The sequence below is a fragment of the Podarcis melisellensis genome, assembly GCF_964234715.1.
Source record: "Podarcis melisellensis genome assembly, chromosome: 4".
Lineage (NCBI taxonomy): Eukaryota > Metazoa > Chordata > Lepidosauria > Squamata > Lacertidae > Podarcis > Podarcis melisellensis.
In genome coordinates, this window is record NC_138531.1 from 77,361,879 (window position 1) to 77,378,176 (window position 16,298).

At 43.1% G+C, this 16,298-nt stretch overlaps 1 protein-coding gene across 4 annotated transcripts in view; it reads left to right on the top strand.

Annotated features, from left to right (window-relative positions):
• STARD13 (StAR related lipid transfer domain containing 13) overlaps window positions 1-16,298 on the top strand; it is a 208,462-nt gene that overhangs the window by 165,710 nt on the left and 26,454 nt on the right. For all 4 annotated transcript variants that reach the window (XM_081909308.1, XM_081909310.1, XM_081909309.1 and 1 more), the window contains 2 exons: window positions 37-118; window positions 3,845-3,908. In XM_081909308.1, the coding sequence (XP_081765434.1) occupies window positions 37-118; window positions 3,845-3,908 (146 nt within the window). The remainder of the gene's footprint in view (window positions 1-36; window positions 119-3,844; window positions 3,909-16,298) is intronic.

Here is a 16,298-nt window from a genome sequence, read left to right on the forward strand (position 1 = left end):
TTCCCACTCCAGTAACAGCTGCTTCTTCTCTTGTAGATTCCCAGTTTCCGATTGACATTGCTGCTGTAAAGAAAGACCATGATTTTCTTGACAAGGATCTTGTAGAACCTCTTTGTAGGTAAAGTGCATTTTTAATACTTGTTGTAATTTATTATGGTGTTTATAGCGCTGCAAAGCATGCAGACAACCTTGTTTCGTGTATTTTCCCTCCCTCCCAACAACATCTCTGTGAAGGAGATGATAAGGCTAAAGCCAGGTTGGGAGAGAGCCTGGTTTGTGTGCTAGAGTACAGTGGTACCTCTACTTACGGACGTGATCCGTTTCGGGGTGCTGTTCACACCCCAAAAAGTCCATAAGTAGAGTGCCTCTGCTGTGCGTGCGTGAAGTACGATAAGAGTGCTTCTGCGCATGTGCGAAGTGCACAGATCGCTTCTGTGCGTGTGTGTGCAGCGAACCCGGAAGTAAATACTTCCAGGTTCGCCGCATTCGTAACCTGAAAAGCCGCAACGTGAAGCAAACGTAACACGAGGTATGACTGTACTCTGATCCCCTGCAAAGGAGGAGGTGAGGTTTGGTGTCAAGAAGTGGTGGGCAGGAGTAGGATGCTTAATTCTTCTACCACCACCACCACCCACTTTTTTCAGCACCCCACTTTTCCTCCATCCAAGATGCCAGGCCACCTTTGCTGCGTTGTGGGAGAAATCAGGCGGGGTGGGAGGGCAATTGCTGCAGCAAAGGGGTAGCCAGAAGTAAATTACCCCTCCTGACTAGAGGTTCTTTGTTGAGAATCATACCCTTCCTAGAATCATAGAATCATAGAGTTGGAAGAGACCACAAGGGCCATCGAGTCCAACCGCCTGCCAAGCAGGAAACACCATCAGAGCACTCCTGACATACGGTTGTCAAGCCTCTGCTTAAAAGAAGGAGACTCCTACTATTAGGTAAACCATTACCATTGACGTGGCCAAGTTCATTTCCCCAAAGCCATTGTGTCTTGCTGTAAACTCATTGCAGAGTTGCCCTGATGCAGGAGACCTCCTGTATTGCTGCAAGTGTACCCTGGGCACAGCCCTGCATTTACTGCCTGTGACCCTGACATGCCCTTGGCCAAATTCCTTTGCAGCTGCTCAGTAACAGCTGCAGACTGGAGTCATAGGGAGTTAGGATTCTGATCAATTTTAAGGTGTCAGAAAATAACAAGGAAGAAGGGCAAAAGGCCACCCAGAAGGCAGCCCGGTTTTGGGAGATTTTACTCTACAACATTGTTATATTTAGTATGGGCCATGTGGCTTTTGAGAGTGGAAAAAGAGTCTAGACATTTTCCTCTTCGGTCTCAAGGCTTTTCTGCAGTATCATTGAACTCCATATCGAACATGTTCTAGGTCTTATGGCTAATACATGCTCCCAAGTTTATTTTTTAAAAAACACAACACTTTGAGCATTATTTATGAACGGGTACACATTGGCATGGCTGTAGCTTCTACTGGCAAAATGCAGGCAAGCAACAATCTCAATCAAAGGTTGGATGGCCATCTGTCATGGATGCTTTAGCTGAGATTCCTGCATTGCACAACTAGATCCTTCCCTTCCAACTCTACAGTTCTATGATTCTATGAATCAGGGCCCCTGCTCGTGTTGCATTTTTCACAATTATATATTTTATGCATATAATGAATGTTGCTATTGATGAATATTTTTGTACTTGTGGGAAACAGCTTCCAACAGAGTCCAAAACATAACACACAAAAGCAAGCTTTTGTCATTGATCAAAATATCATTAACTATTGTTTCTGGGTTTGGAATTACTCTTGCCAAGGTTTTGCCTCTTATTCCAATGACAGATGTACACAGATGGAGAATTCTGTCTTCTGCCATTGGCACGTCAAGAGGGTGCGAGAAATCCAGGCAGGCTGTATTTAATTGGAGACTCTGGAGACATAAAGACAACCATTAATCCTTTCATTTCATTGGAACAATCTGTTTCAAATGCTGGAAGGACCCCAGAAGATATGTCATCATCTTTCTGCTTTAAAATGGATAGCTAAATTAGTAAGCGGGAAATCGGTCAGAGACTTCACAAAAAATGTAACCTTGAGTCTTAAGGAAAGGAGTTATCTTTTAACGAAAATATTGCAGCAAAATGTGGACAGCAAACTGTTGCTGTTTTCAAGTAGATGAGAACTTTATGAGATTAGTTCACTTATAATAGTGATACCATTGATGGGGTCTATAGAAAACAGGGTATTTGATTGAAAGCTCTGCAGACCATGGTTACACTATAGAACTCTTGCAAGAGCAAGGAGCTCTTCTGCTGAAGCTACGTAGAGCTGAGGTCAGAGTTAAATGATAATGCTTTTTGTGTATGCATGTTAAAAGTGGTTTGAGAGAGACCTAATTGCCTGTGGGGTGCAGCTTATCCTATTATCAACCTCTAATAAACAAATATTTTCCCGAACCCCAAGGTTTGTAGTGTTTATAAAATCTACAAAATATTTTGACTAGAAATACATCAAGAATATATATACTCCAAAGACAACTATGGGGTATACATTCCACTTTCCATTCTTCTCCAATATTGCCTGTTTCACACATTGAGTTTAGTTTTAAGTCTTGTACTTAAAAATAAGTCCAACTGCAATCTGTGCACTTTTGATCATGTTTATTGCTTTGTATTGTAGTGAGAAATTAGAGGTACAACTATTTCATTATTAAGATAGATAGAGCATTGCTGCTAATTTCCATTTCCTGTTGCAGCCCAGTGTTTATTTCATTTTCCTTCTAATACTGGGATTGTGTAAATGCCCTTCATGTTATGACAGTCTATAAGATTCACGCAGGTGGGCAGGGGTATTTATTATTTTTATTTATTGAATTTATATATTGCCCTGTACTTGAAGGTCTCAGGGTGGTTCACAGAATAAATTCAAAATATAAAACCACAAAATACACAATAAAAATAAAACAACATCAACGCAATAACACCCCCCCCAAAAAACCCCACATTTTAAAAGGGCACAAGGTGTCAATCAAATCAACCAAAGGCCTGGTTAAAAAGAAACATTTTTGTCTGGCGCCTAAAGGTGTATAATGAAGGCGCCAGGAGAACTTCCCTGGGCAGAGCATTCCACAGATGGGGAGCCACTGCAGAGAAGTCCCATTCTTGTGTTGTCACCATCTGGACCTCTCAAGGAGAAAGCACACAAAGAAGGGCCTCAGAATATGATCTCGGGGTCGGGGTAGGTTCATATGGGAAGAGGCAGTCCTTGAGGTATTGTGGTCCTGAGCTGGGTAGAGTGACAAAGAACATGGGAATTGCCTCAAAATTCCATTTCTGGTTGTCATGATAGGTAGCCCGTTCTCAAGCCACCAAACTAGTTGCTACATTATCTAAATTGCAGGTGCGGTGGTACCTTGGGTGTTGAACTTAATCCATTCAACTCACAGAACTGTTCAAAAACCAAGGTGTGGCTTCCAATTGGCTGCAGGAGCTTCCTGCACTCAATCGGAAGCTACGGAAGCCGCGTTGGACGTTCGGCTTCCAAAAAAGTTTGCAAACCGGAACACTTACAGTACTTCCAGGAGCCAAACTGGAACACTTATTTCCAGGAGCCAATTTGTTCGGGAGCCAAGCCATTCAACAACCAAGGTACCACTGTATGTACATATTTCTGCACCCCAGTCTTGTGGATAGGAATTAGCACTGCATATTTCACTACCAGTCTATCTTTACAGGAAGTTGTTTGAAGTTCTTTCCATAAAGAGAGAGGATGGGAGAAATGTGCAAGGTCATAAAGGGCCAGTTGATTCATGAGATGCTAATCTTTGGATTTTGCTTTGCTTCTAGACGTCTGAACACACTGAACAAGTGCGCCTCAATGAAACTCGATGTGAACTTCCAAAGGAAGAAGGCAAGTAACTATGGATTTGGAAATGTCTCTCTAGTCCAGGGCTTTTGAAACCTCCTAAAATTACAGCTAGGATTGATCTCAGGCTTAAAATCTTAAGCGCTAATACCTCGTGAACTAGTCGTTAGAAACTGGCTTGTTGTATATTTGGCATTGTTTAAAGTGTCCTGTTGTAAGGAAATGTAAGTGCTGAAGTTGTTTGATGCCAAACCATGAGAGAAGATCATAACTAGCCATTTCCTTGCATCACATGGCAAATTAAAATTTACCAGATGGACGCACAGATTCTGCACACATAACGCAACAGCACTGGGTCGAAAGGAAATCTTTGACTTCAGATGAAGGCCCTACATCATTATTATAACCCCCATAACTATGTGACAGCTATCTTTCTAAAACACACCAGGAAGCAACCATCAAAGAAACTGCCAAAAGGAGAGGCCACATTTTAAGACGCTGAAAGAACTTACTTACAGCCTAATGCATTTCGGTCAAAAGGGTTCATCCAGGCTCTTTCAACAAACAGGAGTACAATACTTATGCAGTAGTAGTAACAGTTGTAGTAATAAAGGCCTAAAAGCACAATGTCAATGTTAAATATACCAATAGCCTGAAAAGCACCCCAAGAGCTTTTTAAAAACAATAAACATGCCAAAATAAAGTTACAAAAATGCGTGCAATTAAAAAAGCTTACTCGTAAAACGCTTTACTGTAAACTTCAGTACATGTGCATCTGCAGCTATTTGAAACTATATTACTCAAATATACCTTACAGGTATCTGGACAACATCTTCTTAAATCATTCAAATGCAGTGGCGCAGGCATATCTCACACTAAAATGCAAATGTGTGGTCTTCTTGTAAAGAACATATTGGTTACAAACATTTTTGACAGCCAGGGATCATCACCAAACGCCCAGCTTAACAGGCACGCTCAGGGAGTGTCAAGAAAAAGCACATAATTGTATTTCTGATGGAGAATTGAGCTGCTGCCAATGTCTTTTAAAGCTGGGGATCATTACCAATGTCATTGCACTCGAGTTATTGAAGAAGATATCAAGGGAAAAGAGAATCAAGGAAAAAACAACAACCATACTTTAAAATTACCTCAGTTTTCTAAGCATCTGGGTAGGCTTGCCTAAACAAGAATGTTTTTAGCAGGCGCTGAAAAGCGTACAGCTTGATTTTTCTCATCACTTCACCGCTGCGCCCAAGCAATGGCCCAGGGACTCCACAGCCCCTCCCGATTCAGATGTTATGGAGAAACAGAGTTGAGTGTTATCAACATGCCGATGGTCAACCTCGCCCTGAAACTCCTAATGACCACTCCTAATGGCTTCATGTAGATATTAAATAGCACCATTACACATGTTGTACACATTTGTGTAACTTGGATTTCAGCATGCTTGGTTTTATAGAAAAGTCACAAGCCTTGTGGTGTTTTTAAGGACATTAATATATATATTGATATCAACACCATTGTTCTGTAGGGGACAGCACTGCACTGCTCACCTGACCTCCACTTAATTGCGTCGCCAGTAGAGGGGGAAGGATGCAGCCGTGCTGAGGTTCACACACTGAAAACTCACAAGCACAGCCAATCCAGTGCTCCTACAGGGGCGCTTGCGCCCTCCAACCTCCCTGTGACCCACTTGAGGTCAGGGGAGCAGCAGTGCTCTACCATGCCATGCACGACTGAGTGTTACACATACGTTTGTTGTATGTCTGTTAGAGAGAGTCTCTGAATAAGGCCTCTTGGCTGAAATACATTGTGCTATTAATAAATATTCATCAGCACTTTGAAATGCTGTCTCTCCTTTTGCTGTCTTTCAATCCACTTCCTTCTGCCCGCAGTTGTCTTCTGCTCAGAATTATTTGAGAGTCTTGAACACACTTGCATAGCAGAAACTGTGGGAGAGAGACTTTGACAAAGGAACAATTCTCAACAGGCTTCTCGAAATGCAAGGGCAAAATTCATGTTGTTTAGTTAAGAAGGTACTTGCCTCACAGTGTTGTCTGCTGCCATGTGACTCTAAGACATGATCCGCTGCCAGATAAAAAGCCGATAACATTTTTCCAATTTTTGTGTGTGTGTGTGCTGACTTATTAAAATAAAGCTTGTCATGTTTACAACCTCCTTGTGTAATACAGGCATTATTTAAGGCTTAAGGGGTTTCAGCAAGGAATGCAGAAAATGTCTTGTGATGTGGGGAATTTTGTAACAGAGCCAACAACCTTTTATTTACAAGGCACTCCCCTCCCAGGGGCACTTTCTAATCAGTAGTTAGCATAGTGTAGTACATTGCCCCTTGAGAGTCCCAGGACTGCAAGAAGATCAAACCTATCCATTCTGAAGGAAATCAGCCCTGAGTGCTCACTGGAAGGACAGATCCTGAGGCTGAGGCTCCAATACTTTGGCCACCTCATGAGAAGTGAAGACTCCCTGGAAAAGATGTTGGGAAAGATGGAGGGCGCAAGGAGAAAGGGACGACAGAGGACAAGATGGTTGGACAGTGTTCTCGAAGCTACCAGCATGAGTTTGACCAAACTGCGGGAGGCAGTGGAAGACAGGAGTTCCTGGCATGCTCTGGTCCATGGGGTCACGAAGAGTCGGACACGACTAAACAACAACAACAGTACATTGCCTTAAGAAACATTGCACACTTCTGATTCTCTCTCAGGAGGCTTAATTCTTCTCGGTGTGGTGTAGTGGTTAAGAGCAGTAGTCTTGTAATCTGGGGAACCGGGTTCGCGTCTCCGCTCCTCCACATGCAGCTGCTGGGTGACCTTGGACCAGTCACACTTCTCTGAAGTCTCTCAGCCCCACTCACCTCACAGAGTGTTTGTTGTGGGGGGAGGAAGGGAAAGGAGAATGTTAGCCGCTTTGAAACTCCTTCGGGTAGTGATAAAGCGGGATATCAAATCCAGACGACTCCTCCTCTTCTCAGTGGTGTTACTGATGGTGGCAGTGCTTAGAATGGGGCAGGAGACAAGGGAGGATAATGGAATGGGGTACATCCCCATTTCTTCTCGTCTGGACCTAAGATGGACGTCATTGTGTCTGGCCTAATTTGAAATGAAATACCTCCCTTGCCTCCTCACTCCCTTTCAGGACTGGTAGTTCAGGACCACAGTCTTAAACACACTTCAGATTAAAGATAAAATGTGTCTTCATAGTGCTGCAACCCCAACCCTCAGATGAGCATACCGGCAGATTGATTGTTGGCATCTGCCTTGGCCCCATCTGCCTGCTCATGCCTTCACTTGCCTACGGTTGTCTCCTCCGCCTCCTCTTCCTGTTGGAAAAAGTTAGCAAAGCGCCCTGCACCCAGGTTCCTAAATACGGAGGAGAATGTGCTGCTTCCATTTCAGACCCTCCACTCTGGAGTGCTTTTTAAAATTTATCCAGCTGGAAACAACAGCAGGAGTGAGCAGGCAGGGAGAGGTAAGACCGATGAACTTGAGCAACTTTTGATTTGCTGGTGTGCTTGTCTGACACTTGAGTTGTGGCTAAGGAAAGCACTGGGACCTGATGGCTTGTTTCACATCTCTCTTCATCGTAGGCACTTGGTCTCAACAGGCTCAGTCATTGCACCTCATTCTTCCTCCCCTTGCTCTGCTGCCTCCCTGTGTCAAATTTTAGAGTTTAAAAAAATCTAGGACAGCAACGTGTTTTTTTTTATTTGTGCGTGTGTGTAACTGAAATTGCTTCTTTCTTCTTCTGAGATTAGTCACATTGATGATCGTAGCCAATCAGCAATCACCTCGTAGATCAAGGGATGCCACAATGTAGTAAGTCTTGATGTAGAGCTTGCTCCCATGTTCATATCATTTCAAGCGTAGCCCGTCAGTGTTGACATAACTGAGAACGAGTGAAGGCAACTGAAAATGAGAACGAAAAAGATAAAAGCAAAGACCAGAAAAGTAAAAAAATAAAAGCAAAGACCAGAAAAGGAGGCAGATATGCAGAATTGGAAATGCTAGAATATTGGTAATATGGGGTTCTTCAGGATGGAGATGGTTGCAAGTGGCATATACACTGGATAAACATTCCTAACATCTGCAATCCACATTATGAGATGCAGGTGTTACAGTGCAAGTCAGCTGTGGTATTAGCTACCTGGTGCCTCTTCCTCAATATACCATTCCCCCCCCACTTCCTGCTTAGTGCTACAGTCCCCAGCGGAAGCTGCTGTTTGGTTGTGGCCTCAGAAATCAGTTACAGACAAAAAATAAATAAAAAATACAGTTACGCAGTGACTCACAGTTATTTTATAGTTCTCTCTTCCACTGCATATCTGTAAGGATGGAAAATATCTCTTCACATAATGGTTACTGCCTCTCTTAACAACTCTATTTGCCATTTATTATGTCTGGGGCATAAAGCCAAGCAAGCACTGATGGTTAGAAAGCTTGGAACAGTTATATTCCACATCTCCTTGAATGTCTCAGAAAAACAGCAGTCAATTAAGTTGCTGGATGGCCTAGCACTGAAGGCCAGTCAAAGATGGAAGATACAAATGGGTCACTGCAAGGCATTCTGGGAGAGAAGATGAGGCAAATCTGTAATCCAATTGAAATCAGTGGGGAAATTAACACATAGTTCTACATAACAAACTGTTAGCGCCCGACATTAACACATAGTTCTACATAACAAACTGTTAGCGCCCGACATTAAACTTCATTTCAAGCATATTCTTATGTTTTGAAATTCCCTTGAAGAAAATTTGCCCTTAAGTTATTTGGATAGACACAAAGCTGCAGTTGGAATGACTGCCTTCCCCAGCTGTAGGGTCACAGCCCTTGTGAAGGAAAAAATGTGGGAAAATCCATTAAGAGAGCTACACTCATGCATTCTGCTGGCACCCACATCCACCTGAGGAAACAATGTTTTCAGTTCTAGTTTTATTTTTAACCAGCTCTAAAGATGCTAAGTATAGAACGTTCTTTCTGAGCCTTTACAATTTGGCAAACACTGTCGGCCTTCCTGAGCTAAGCCTTCAGCTCATTCATAATGGAGAGCTGTGCACACATTTTTGTTACTTGTCTAGCTGTGTCTTATCCTAAAAACAGAAAGCGGATGTAGAAGTTGAGTGAAGTCAAGCTTCCTGGTTGAGCGGCTATCGGAAACCGAGTCTTCCATAGTAGAAGTCCAACGTTCTAACCACGAGACCTCACTAGTTATTAGCTGTATACAGAGGACTTGTGGATATAAGGCATCAGTGTGCAACTCTAACCCCTTTGAAGGCAATATCACTGATGGGCCTGGCCCTTGGCTTCACTCAGCACTGTGGCTACTTTCCTTGACCACTGTATTGTCTTGGATTCAGACATAAAGGGGATGGGGGCAATCATTGATAGGCCACACATGAACTCACACTGTCTGTGGGCAATGTGTTGTGTGGTTCAAATTCAATGGATCAGGTGTACTTTGTCAGTGCTTGCAGTCACAGGCGCCATCTTAAGAGGATTGAGGGGGCTAATGCGTGACACCGCATGCTGTCAGGTACATGATGCTGCAACATAATGTGGATAAGTTGCGTGACACCCTGACATTGTGCAATGCTATGAGGAGCCATGAAGCAGAACTGAACACCCTCTGAATACTGAAGGGGCTCAGCTCCCTCAAAAAGTACTCTGTAGGGGCTTAAACTGCCTCGGCCCCTAGGAGCAGGCACTCCTGTCTGCTGTGCAGATACTCAGAGTGTTTCACTCTGTGCTGGCACTCTCTGATTATGAGGACCAATGAAGGCTGAGCAATCCATATAGCAAGTTCCTCAGAACCAAGCATGGGGATGTCCTGGGGGGCAAAGTTAACTACTCCTTCGCAGGATAATCCCTGTGGGCATTGCAGCACTGTGGGGAGAGCGTGGGAAAGCATTTAGCTTTGCGTTTTGTCACACACAGAGATTGCACTGGAAGGCTGCAGTGCATCATTTGCTACCCGTGAACTCAGTTCTGCAAGTGCCAGTTATTATGCAGCCAAAATGGCAATATTCATGCACAAGAAGGAGCAAGCCTAAGAGAAGCCCAGGTGTAAAATTGCCACTGCGAGATAACAAATTCCTTTCATGCCGGACAATGGTTTGCTATCTCAGCTGTATTGTTAGTGAATAAAGTCAAATATATCATCATGCTCGGTGATAATTAGTGTCATTTTTGGCAGTTTTCTCAGCTGAAAGGGCCAACTGATTACACATAGAAACTGGCTTGTGCTCTTTATTGTTAGATATAATTTTCAGAACAGAGTCAAATTACATTGCCAGCTAGCTTGTTTAACTTGGGATTATCTTTAATTCTGCCAGCACACACTATTGTCAGCCACAGTGGCTGCGTTTGGATGATCACATCCCTGCTTAATAAGCTGAGATACGAGTGAACCTTCCCCCATGTCCAATGCTCGAAACCCCATTGATTACCCCTTCATGCAATTCATGATTAAGCAAGGAAGCTTCTAATTAACCATAGTTTCCTGTTTTTTCTGAATTGGGAAACTGAATTGGGAAACTACAGTTACCAGCTGAATTGGGAAACTACAGTTACCAGCTTCACAACAAGCCAGGGTATTAAATCAACTGGATATTAAATCAACTAATATTCTGGATTGTTCTGATACTGGCAATAATAGTTTGGTGGTTCAGACAAAACAGGAGGCTCCGGTTTGTCAAAGCCCTCCCGGTTTGTTCTCTTGCGTCACAAGAAGGAGTTGCAAAGGGATTGTATGTAGTGGGAAAAGTCTTGCTTATCTCTCAGTTTCTTAAGTGTAGACATAACTGAGCATCATCTGACTTTCAAAGGTTCCCTAAATCTCTAGAATAATGTTCAAAACAGCATCACTTCTGTATCCCAAGAGTATTCTTGGGGAGCCGTGTGATAGTGCTAAGTAAAGGCGCAGATTATCTAATGGAATGCTTATATTTTTGTGTGGCATGATGTTTGTAGATAATAATCTGCTGGGCCAAAGACCCAACCCAGCCCCTAGAGAAATTTTATCTGATCCCTGCTGTCCCCATCAAATTTTAATAAATATGACACGGTAATTTAAAATTTTACTACCTTATCTTTATTCAAATTTTAGCAAGAACCCTTATAAGATTGTGGGAGGTTGATAATTTAAACACTTCTAAATTATGGTGATAGACGAAGCTGCAGATTTTCTGCACATTGGATGGAAATGTATGGCTGTTAAAGATTGTTGGCTGAAATAGATTTATGAAAATGCTGTGTTTACTTTTGGATAGTAATTTTCTTGGGAATTTGAGTGGCTATTTTAAATGGGCTTAGTCTGATATTACAGAGTGATCTGAACCTACTGAGTGACAGAGATACCACTGTATCTGCAAGTCTAGCAACTCATGGTGGTGAAAGGTGGGAGTCGGGCAGATCAGGCCTGATCCCTGCGTCGCACAGCAATAGGGCCTGGATCAGGTCCTCTACTCATTCTGCCAGTGCAAGAGTTTCCGCTTGCCAGACAAAACAGTTGACCTCCTAACACATGATGTTCTGGGGTTCTGCTGACCTCCAGAGCCAATTTGGGGGTGTGGGTGGAGGAGAGAGGGGAAAGCCCCATGGCGCTTCAAGACTCGTTGCAGCAGCTCCCACAAGCATAACTATTTTGTCAAATCCAGCCCTATATAAGAACCTGGGAAGGACGGCGCACATGACAAAAGAATTCGCGTAACATTAATTTGACTTTGACCTTTCCAATTATTTCTAAGGAACATAATCTATCCCCTCCTCTCCCAGCAAGTCCTGAAAAACCCTCTAGGAAGGATCAGTAGAACCATCCTGAGCAATGTGGGGTTGGGTATGGGGGTGGGAAGTTGTGGGGAGGGGAGAATAATGAAAATCAGTCTTGGAGCCATATTATTATTATTATTATTATTATTATTATTATTATCATTATTATTAATTTTGTACCCTGCCCATCTGACTGGGTTGCCCTAGCCACTCTGGACCACTTCCAACTGATATAAAAACATAATAAAATATGAAACATTAAAAGCTTCCGTATACAAGGAAGCTTCCTGTCCCTTCCTTACCCCACGCAGCAGCTATCCCCAGCCCACACTGTCAGGGAAGGCCCCTGACCCCCCCCCCAGAGAGGTTTTTTTAGGTGTGGTAGGGGGGCAGATTGGATGGAAAGCTTACTTACTGTAAACTTTGTTAATCTATGTAGGATCCAAGCCCATGTCTTTAAAGTAACAATAAAAAGATCTGGTGACTTCAGTTTATGGGCTAAAGCTTTCCTTCTAAGAGTTGGAATTCTTTCCAGGATGGCGATAGTTTTCAACGTCCATAAATAAATGTATGAATTTACAGAGCCCTGAAAAACGTAGGTCCTGGGTATCTTAGAGACTGCCTAAACCCTTCTATTCCAGCTCAGTCACTGAGATCGTTTGCAGGAGCTTGGTTAGTCATACTGCAAGTTGGCAAGGCTCATCTGACAGCAACAAGAAACAGAGTGCTTAGGGTCATCAACCCATTTCTATGGGATGCTCTGCCAATAGCGATTCAGCGGCCACCTTCTGTTTCAATCCTTAAACATCTGCTGAAAACCTCTGTGCTGCCAAGCTTATGGAGCCATTTAAGAAAAATCTATTTGCCATAGTTTGCTGATCTCTGATTAAAATTTTTACATGGTTTTTACTGTAGATATGTATTTTTGCTATAAATGGCTTTGGTTTCGTTTCTTAAGAATAGTGATAATGAACATATTTTTATAGATAAATAAATTGGATTTCCCCCTCCAATTCTGTTCTATAAACGCACAGCATGCAGTGCAAAGCATGGGGCTTTGCGGTGGGCAATTAGTGTGTAGTCCACAAAGTCCATATACAGACATACCTTGGAAGTGAAATGGAATCTGTTCCGGAAGTCCGTTTGACTTCCGAAAGGTTCAGAAACCAAGGCACGGCTTCTGATTGGTTCCTGATTGCGCAGGCACGCCGGAAAATAATAGCAGAAGCCACACCGGACGTTCAGCTTCCAACAAAGAGTTGATTCGAAGCACAATTTTGCAGAAGCGGCAGCTGCTTCCTTGTACGTTAACGGGACACAGCTATCTCTGGATATAAGAATTATGGGAAGGACAAGGGAAGGCTATGTACTGTGTGGAGGACATAGTTAAACTACAGGCTTGGCTCCTGCAAGATGTAAGGATGGCCACCGGCTTCAGTGGCTGAGACAAATGAATGTATGGCAAGGCCATCAGTTGCTACTCGCCACAATGACTTTGCTGTGGTTTCACAGCTGGGGACAGTATGCCTCTGAATACCAGTTGCTGGAAACCACAGGAGCGGAAGTGCACGGTCCCGGTAGCAGACTTTCCACAGGTCAGTGAGAACTGGCCTGATCCAGCAGAGGGATTATTTCTTACATTCTTACGCTAATGTGCAAATCGTATTAATTGTTTGATTTTTAATTTGTTGCCTTATTTATAGGCTGTTGTGGTTTTGCTAGGATTATCTGCTCTTTTAAAAATTTTATTATTATTGTGAGCCGTCTTGTGCTCAACATTGCTGTTGGAAAAGCGGGAATCAAATACCGAAGTGCAAACTCACAATTTAGATCCATGGTTCCCAGTTCTAGATGTTAGGCATATGGGAATAGCATTCATCTATAATGGATAGTGTGCAATACCCGTAGGTGGCTAGTTTACTAAAGCTTTGCTTATAGCTCTCTTGAATTTAAAGCCAATGTGTTTTTGTTCAACAAACAATCCCACATAGTTTCTGATGGGATATGGAACTCATTTCCCACCCACTTTAGTTGATGCTAAACAGTATCATAAGTTTTCCCTTTCCAAAACATGTTTTCTGTAGGTTTGGTGAATAGATATTATATTACCACCACCACTGTCCATATTCTCTGTGAACTGTTTCTCATCTTCCATTGTTCGTTTGACATTGTGCAGCACAGTCTTATGCATGTTTACATGAAATTAAGTTGCACTGTTTAGGATTGCAGCCTAAGAGGGGTATTTATATTTTTATATATGTTTTGGGGCTGGTTGGTAGAGGGATTCTGGATTTATACCAAACCATGTATAGTTCCCCTTCATGGATCACTGCCTTGCCGTGGCGAAGGGGCTTGAAGAACTCAGAGAAGCTATGAACTATGCCGAGCAGGGCACCCAAGATGAACAGGTCATAGTGGAGAGTTTTGACCAAACGTGATCCACCTGGAGGAGGAACCGGCAAGCCACTCCAGTATCCCTGCCAAGAAAACTCCATGGACAAAGACAACAGGCATATAAAAGTTATGACGCTGGAAGATGAGCCCCTCAGGTCGGAAGGCGCCCAAATAACAAGGCCAGTGGAAGTGACGGTATTCCAGCTGAACTATTTAAAATTTTAAAAGATGATGCTGTTAAGGTGCTACACTCAATATGCCAGCAAGTTTGGAAAACTCAGCAGTGGCCAGAAGATTGGAGAAGATCAGTCTACATCCCAATCCCAAAGAAGGGCAGTGCCAAAGAATGCTCCAACTACCGCACAATTGCACTCATTTCACACGCTAGCAAGGTTATGCTTAAAATTCTACAAGGAAGGCTCAAGCAGTATGTGGACCGAGAACTCCCAAAAGTGCAAGCTGGATTTAGAAGAGGCAGAGGAACCAGAGACCAAATTGCAAACATGCGCTGGATTATGGAGAAAGCTAGAGAGTTCCAGAAAGACATCTACTTCTGCTTCATTGACTATGCAAAAGCCTTTGACTGTGTCGACCACGGCAAACTATGGCAAGTTCTTAAAGAAATGGGAGTGCCAGATCATCTCATCTGTCTCCTGAGAAATCTCTATGTGGGACAAGAAGCTACAGTTAGAACTGGATATGGAACAACTGATTGGTTCAAAATTGGGAAAGGAGTACGACAAGGCTGTATTTTGTCTCCCTGCTTATTTAACTTATATGCAGAATTCATCATGCGAAAGGCTGGGCTGGATGAATCCCTAGCCGGAATTAAGATTGCCGGAAGAAATATCAACAACCTCAGATATGCAGATGACACAACCTTGATGGCAGAAAGTGAGGAGGAATTAAAGAACCTTTTAATGAGGGTGAAAGAGGAGAGCGCAAAATATGGTCTGAAGCTCAACATCAAAAAAACGAAGATCATGGCCACTGGTCCCATCACCTCCTGGCAAATAGAAGGGGAAGAAATGGAGGTAGTGAGAGATTTTACTTTCTTGGGCTCAATGATCACTGCAGATGGTGACAGCAGCCACGAAATTAAAAGACGCCTGCTTCTTGGGAGAAGGGCAATGACAGGCCTAGACAGTATCTTGAGAAGTAGAGACATCACCTTGCCAACAAAGGTTCGTATAGTTAAAGCTATGGTTTTCCCAGTAGTGATGTATGGAAGTGAGAGCTGGACCATAAAGAAGGCTGATCGCCGAAGAATTGATGCTTTTGAATTATGGTGCTGGAGGAGACTCTTGAGAGTCCCATGGACTGCAAGAAGATCAAACCTCTCCATACTGAAGGAAATCAGCCCTGAGTGCTCACTGGAAGGACAGATTGTGAAGCTGAGGCTCCAGTACTTTGGCCACCTCATGAGAAGAGAAGACTCCCTGGAGAAGACCCTGATGTTGGGAAAGATGGAGGGCTCAAGGAGAAGGGGGCGACAGAGGACGAGATGGTTGGATAGTGTTTTCGAGGCTACCAGCATGAGTTTGACCAAACTGCGGGAGGCAGTAGAGGACAGAGGTGCCTGGCGTTCTCTGGTCCATGGGGTCACGAAGAGTCGGACACGACTAAACGACTAAACAACTAAACAACATGTATAGTTATTTCCCGATATGAGATTTAATTATATATAAATGGCTTCAGGATTACACAACCAGGTGTAACTAGCCTTCCATGACTGTTGCAAGTGTGAATCAGGATGCACACTTGTGTTTACACTGAACTGGTTTGCACGTAACACTAAACTGTGGTTTGGTGCTGTGAGCATGCGCTAGAATGAATTCAAGTGAAGCTTTGGGTTTACACCCTCTGCTCCCCCTTCTTCTTTCATGCAGCCAGAAGCAGGACTTTGCTAGCATTTCATTTTTTATTTTTCATTCAAACACTCCTAGTTTAGCATTATGTAGAAATTAACTTTCTGACTGTAGGAAATAAGTTTCTAACAAGCCAACTTCAAAGCAGCGCTGCTGCTGCTGCTGCTGCTGCTGCTTCTTCTTCTTCTTCTTCTTCTTCTTCTTCTTCTTCTTCTTCTTCTTCTTCTTCTTCTTCTTCACTCCACCTTTTCCTCTGATGGAACTCAGAGGAACTTTGTTTCTTTTAAAGCACAATCTCTGGTTTATACATAATATAAGACAGGATTCGTTGGAAGTGAAACTAAACAATAGTGGAGTCTCTTGGCTGCATAGGAGGAGAGAGGCATGCACAG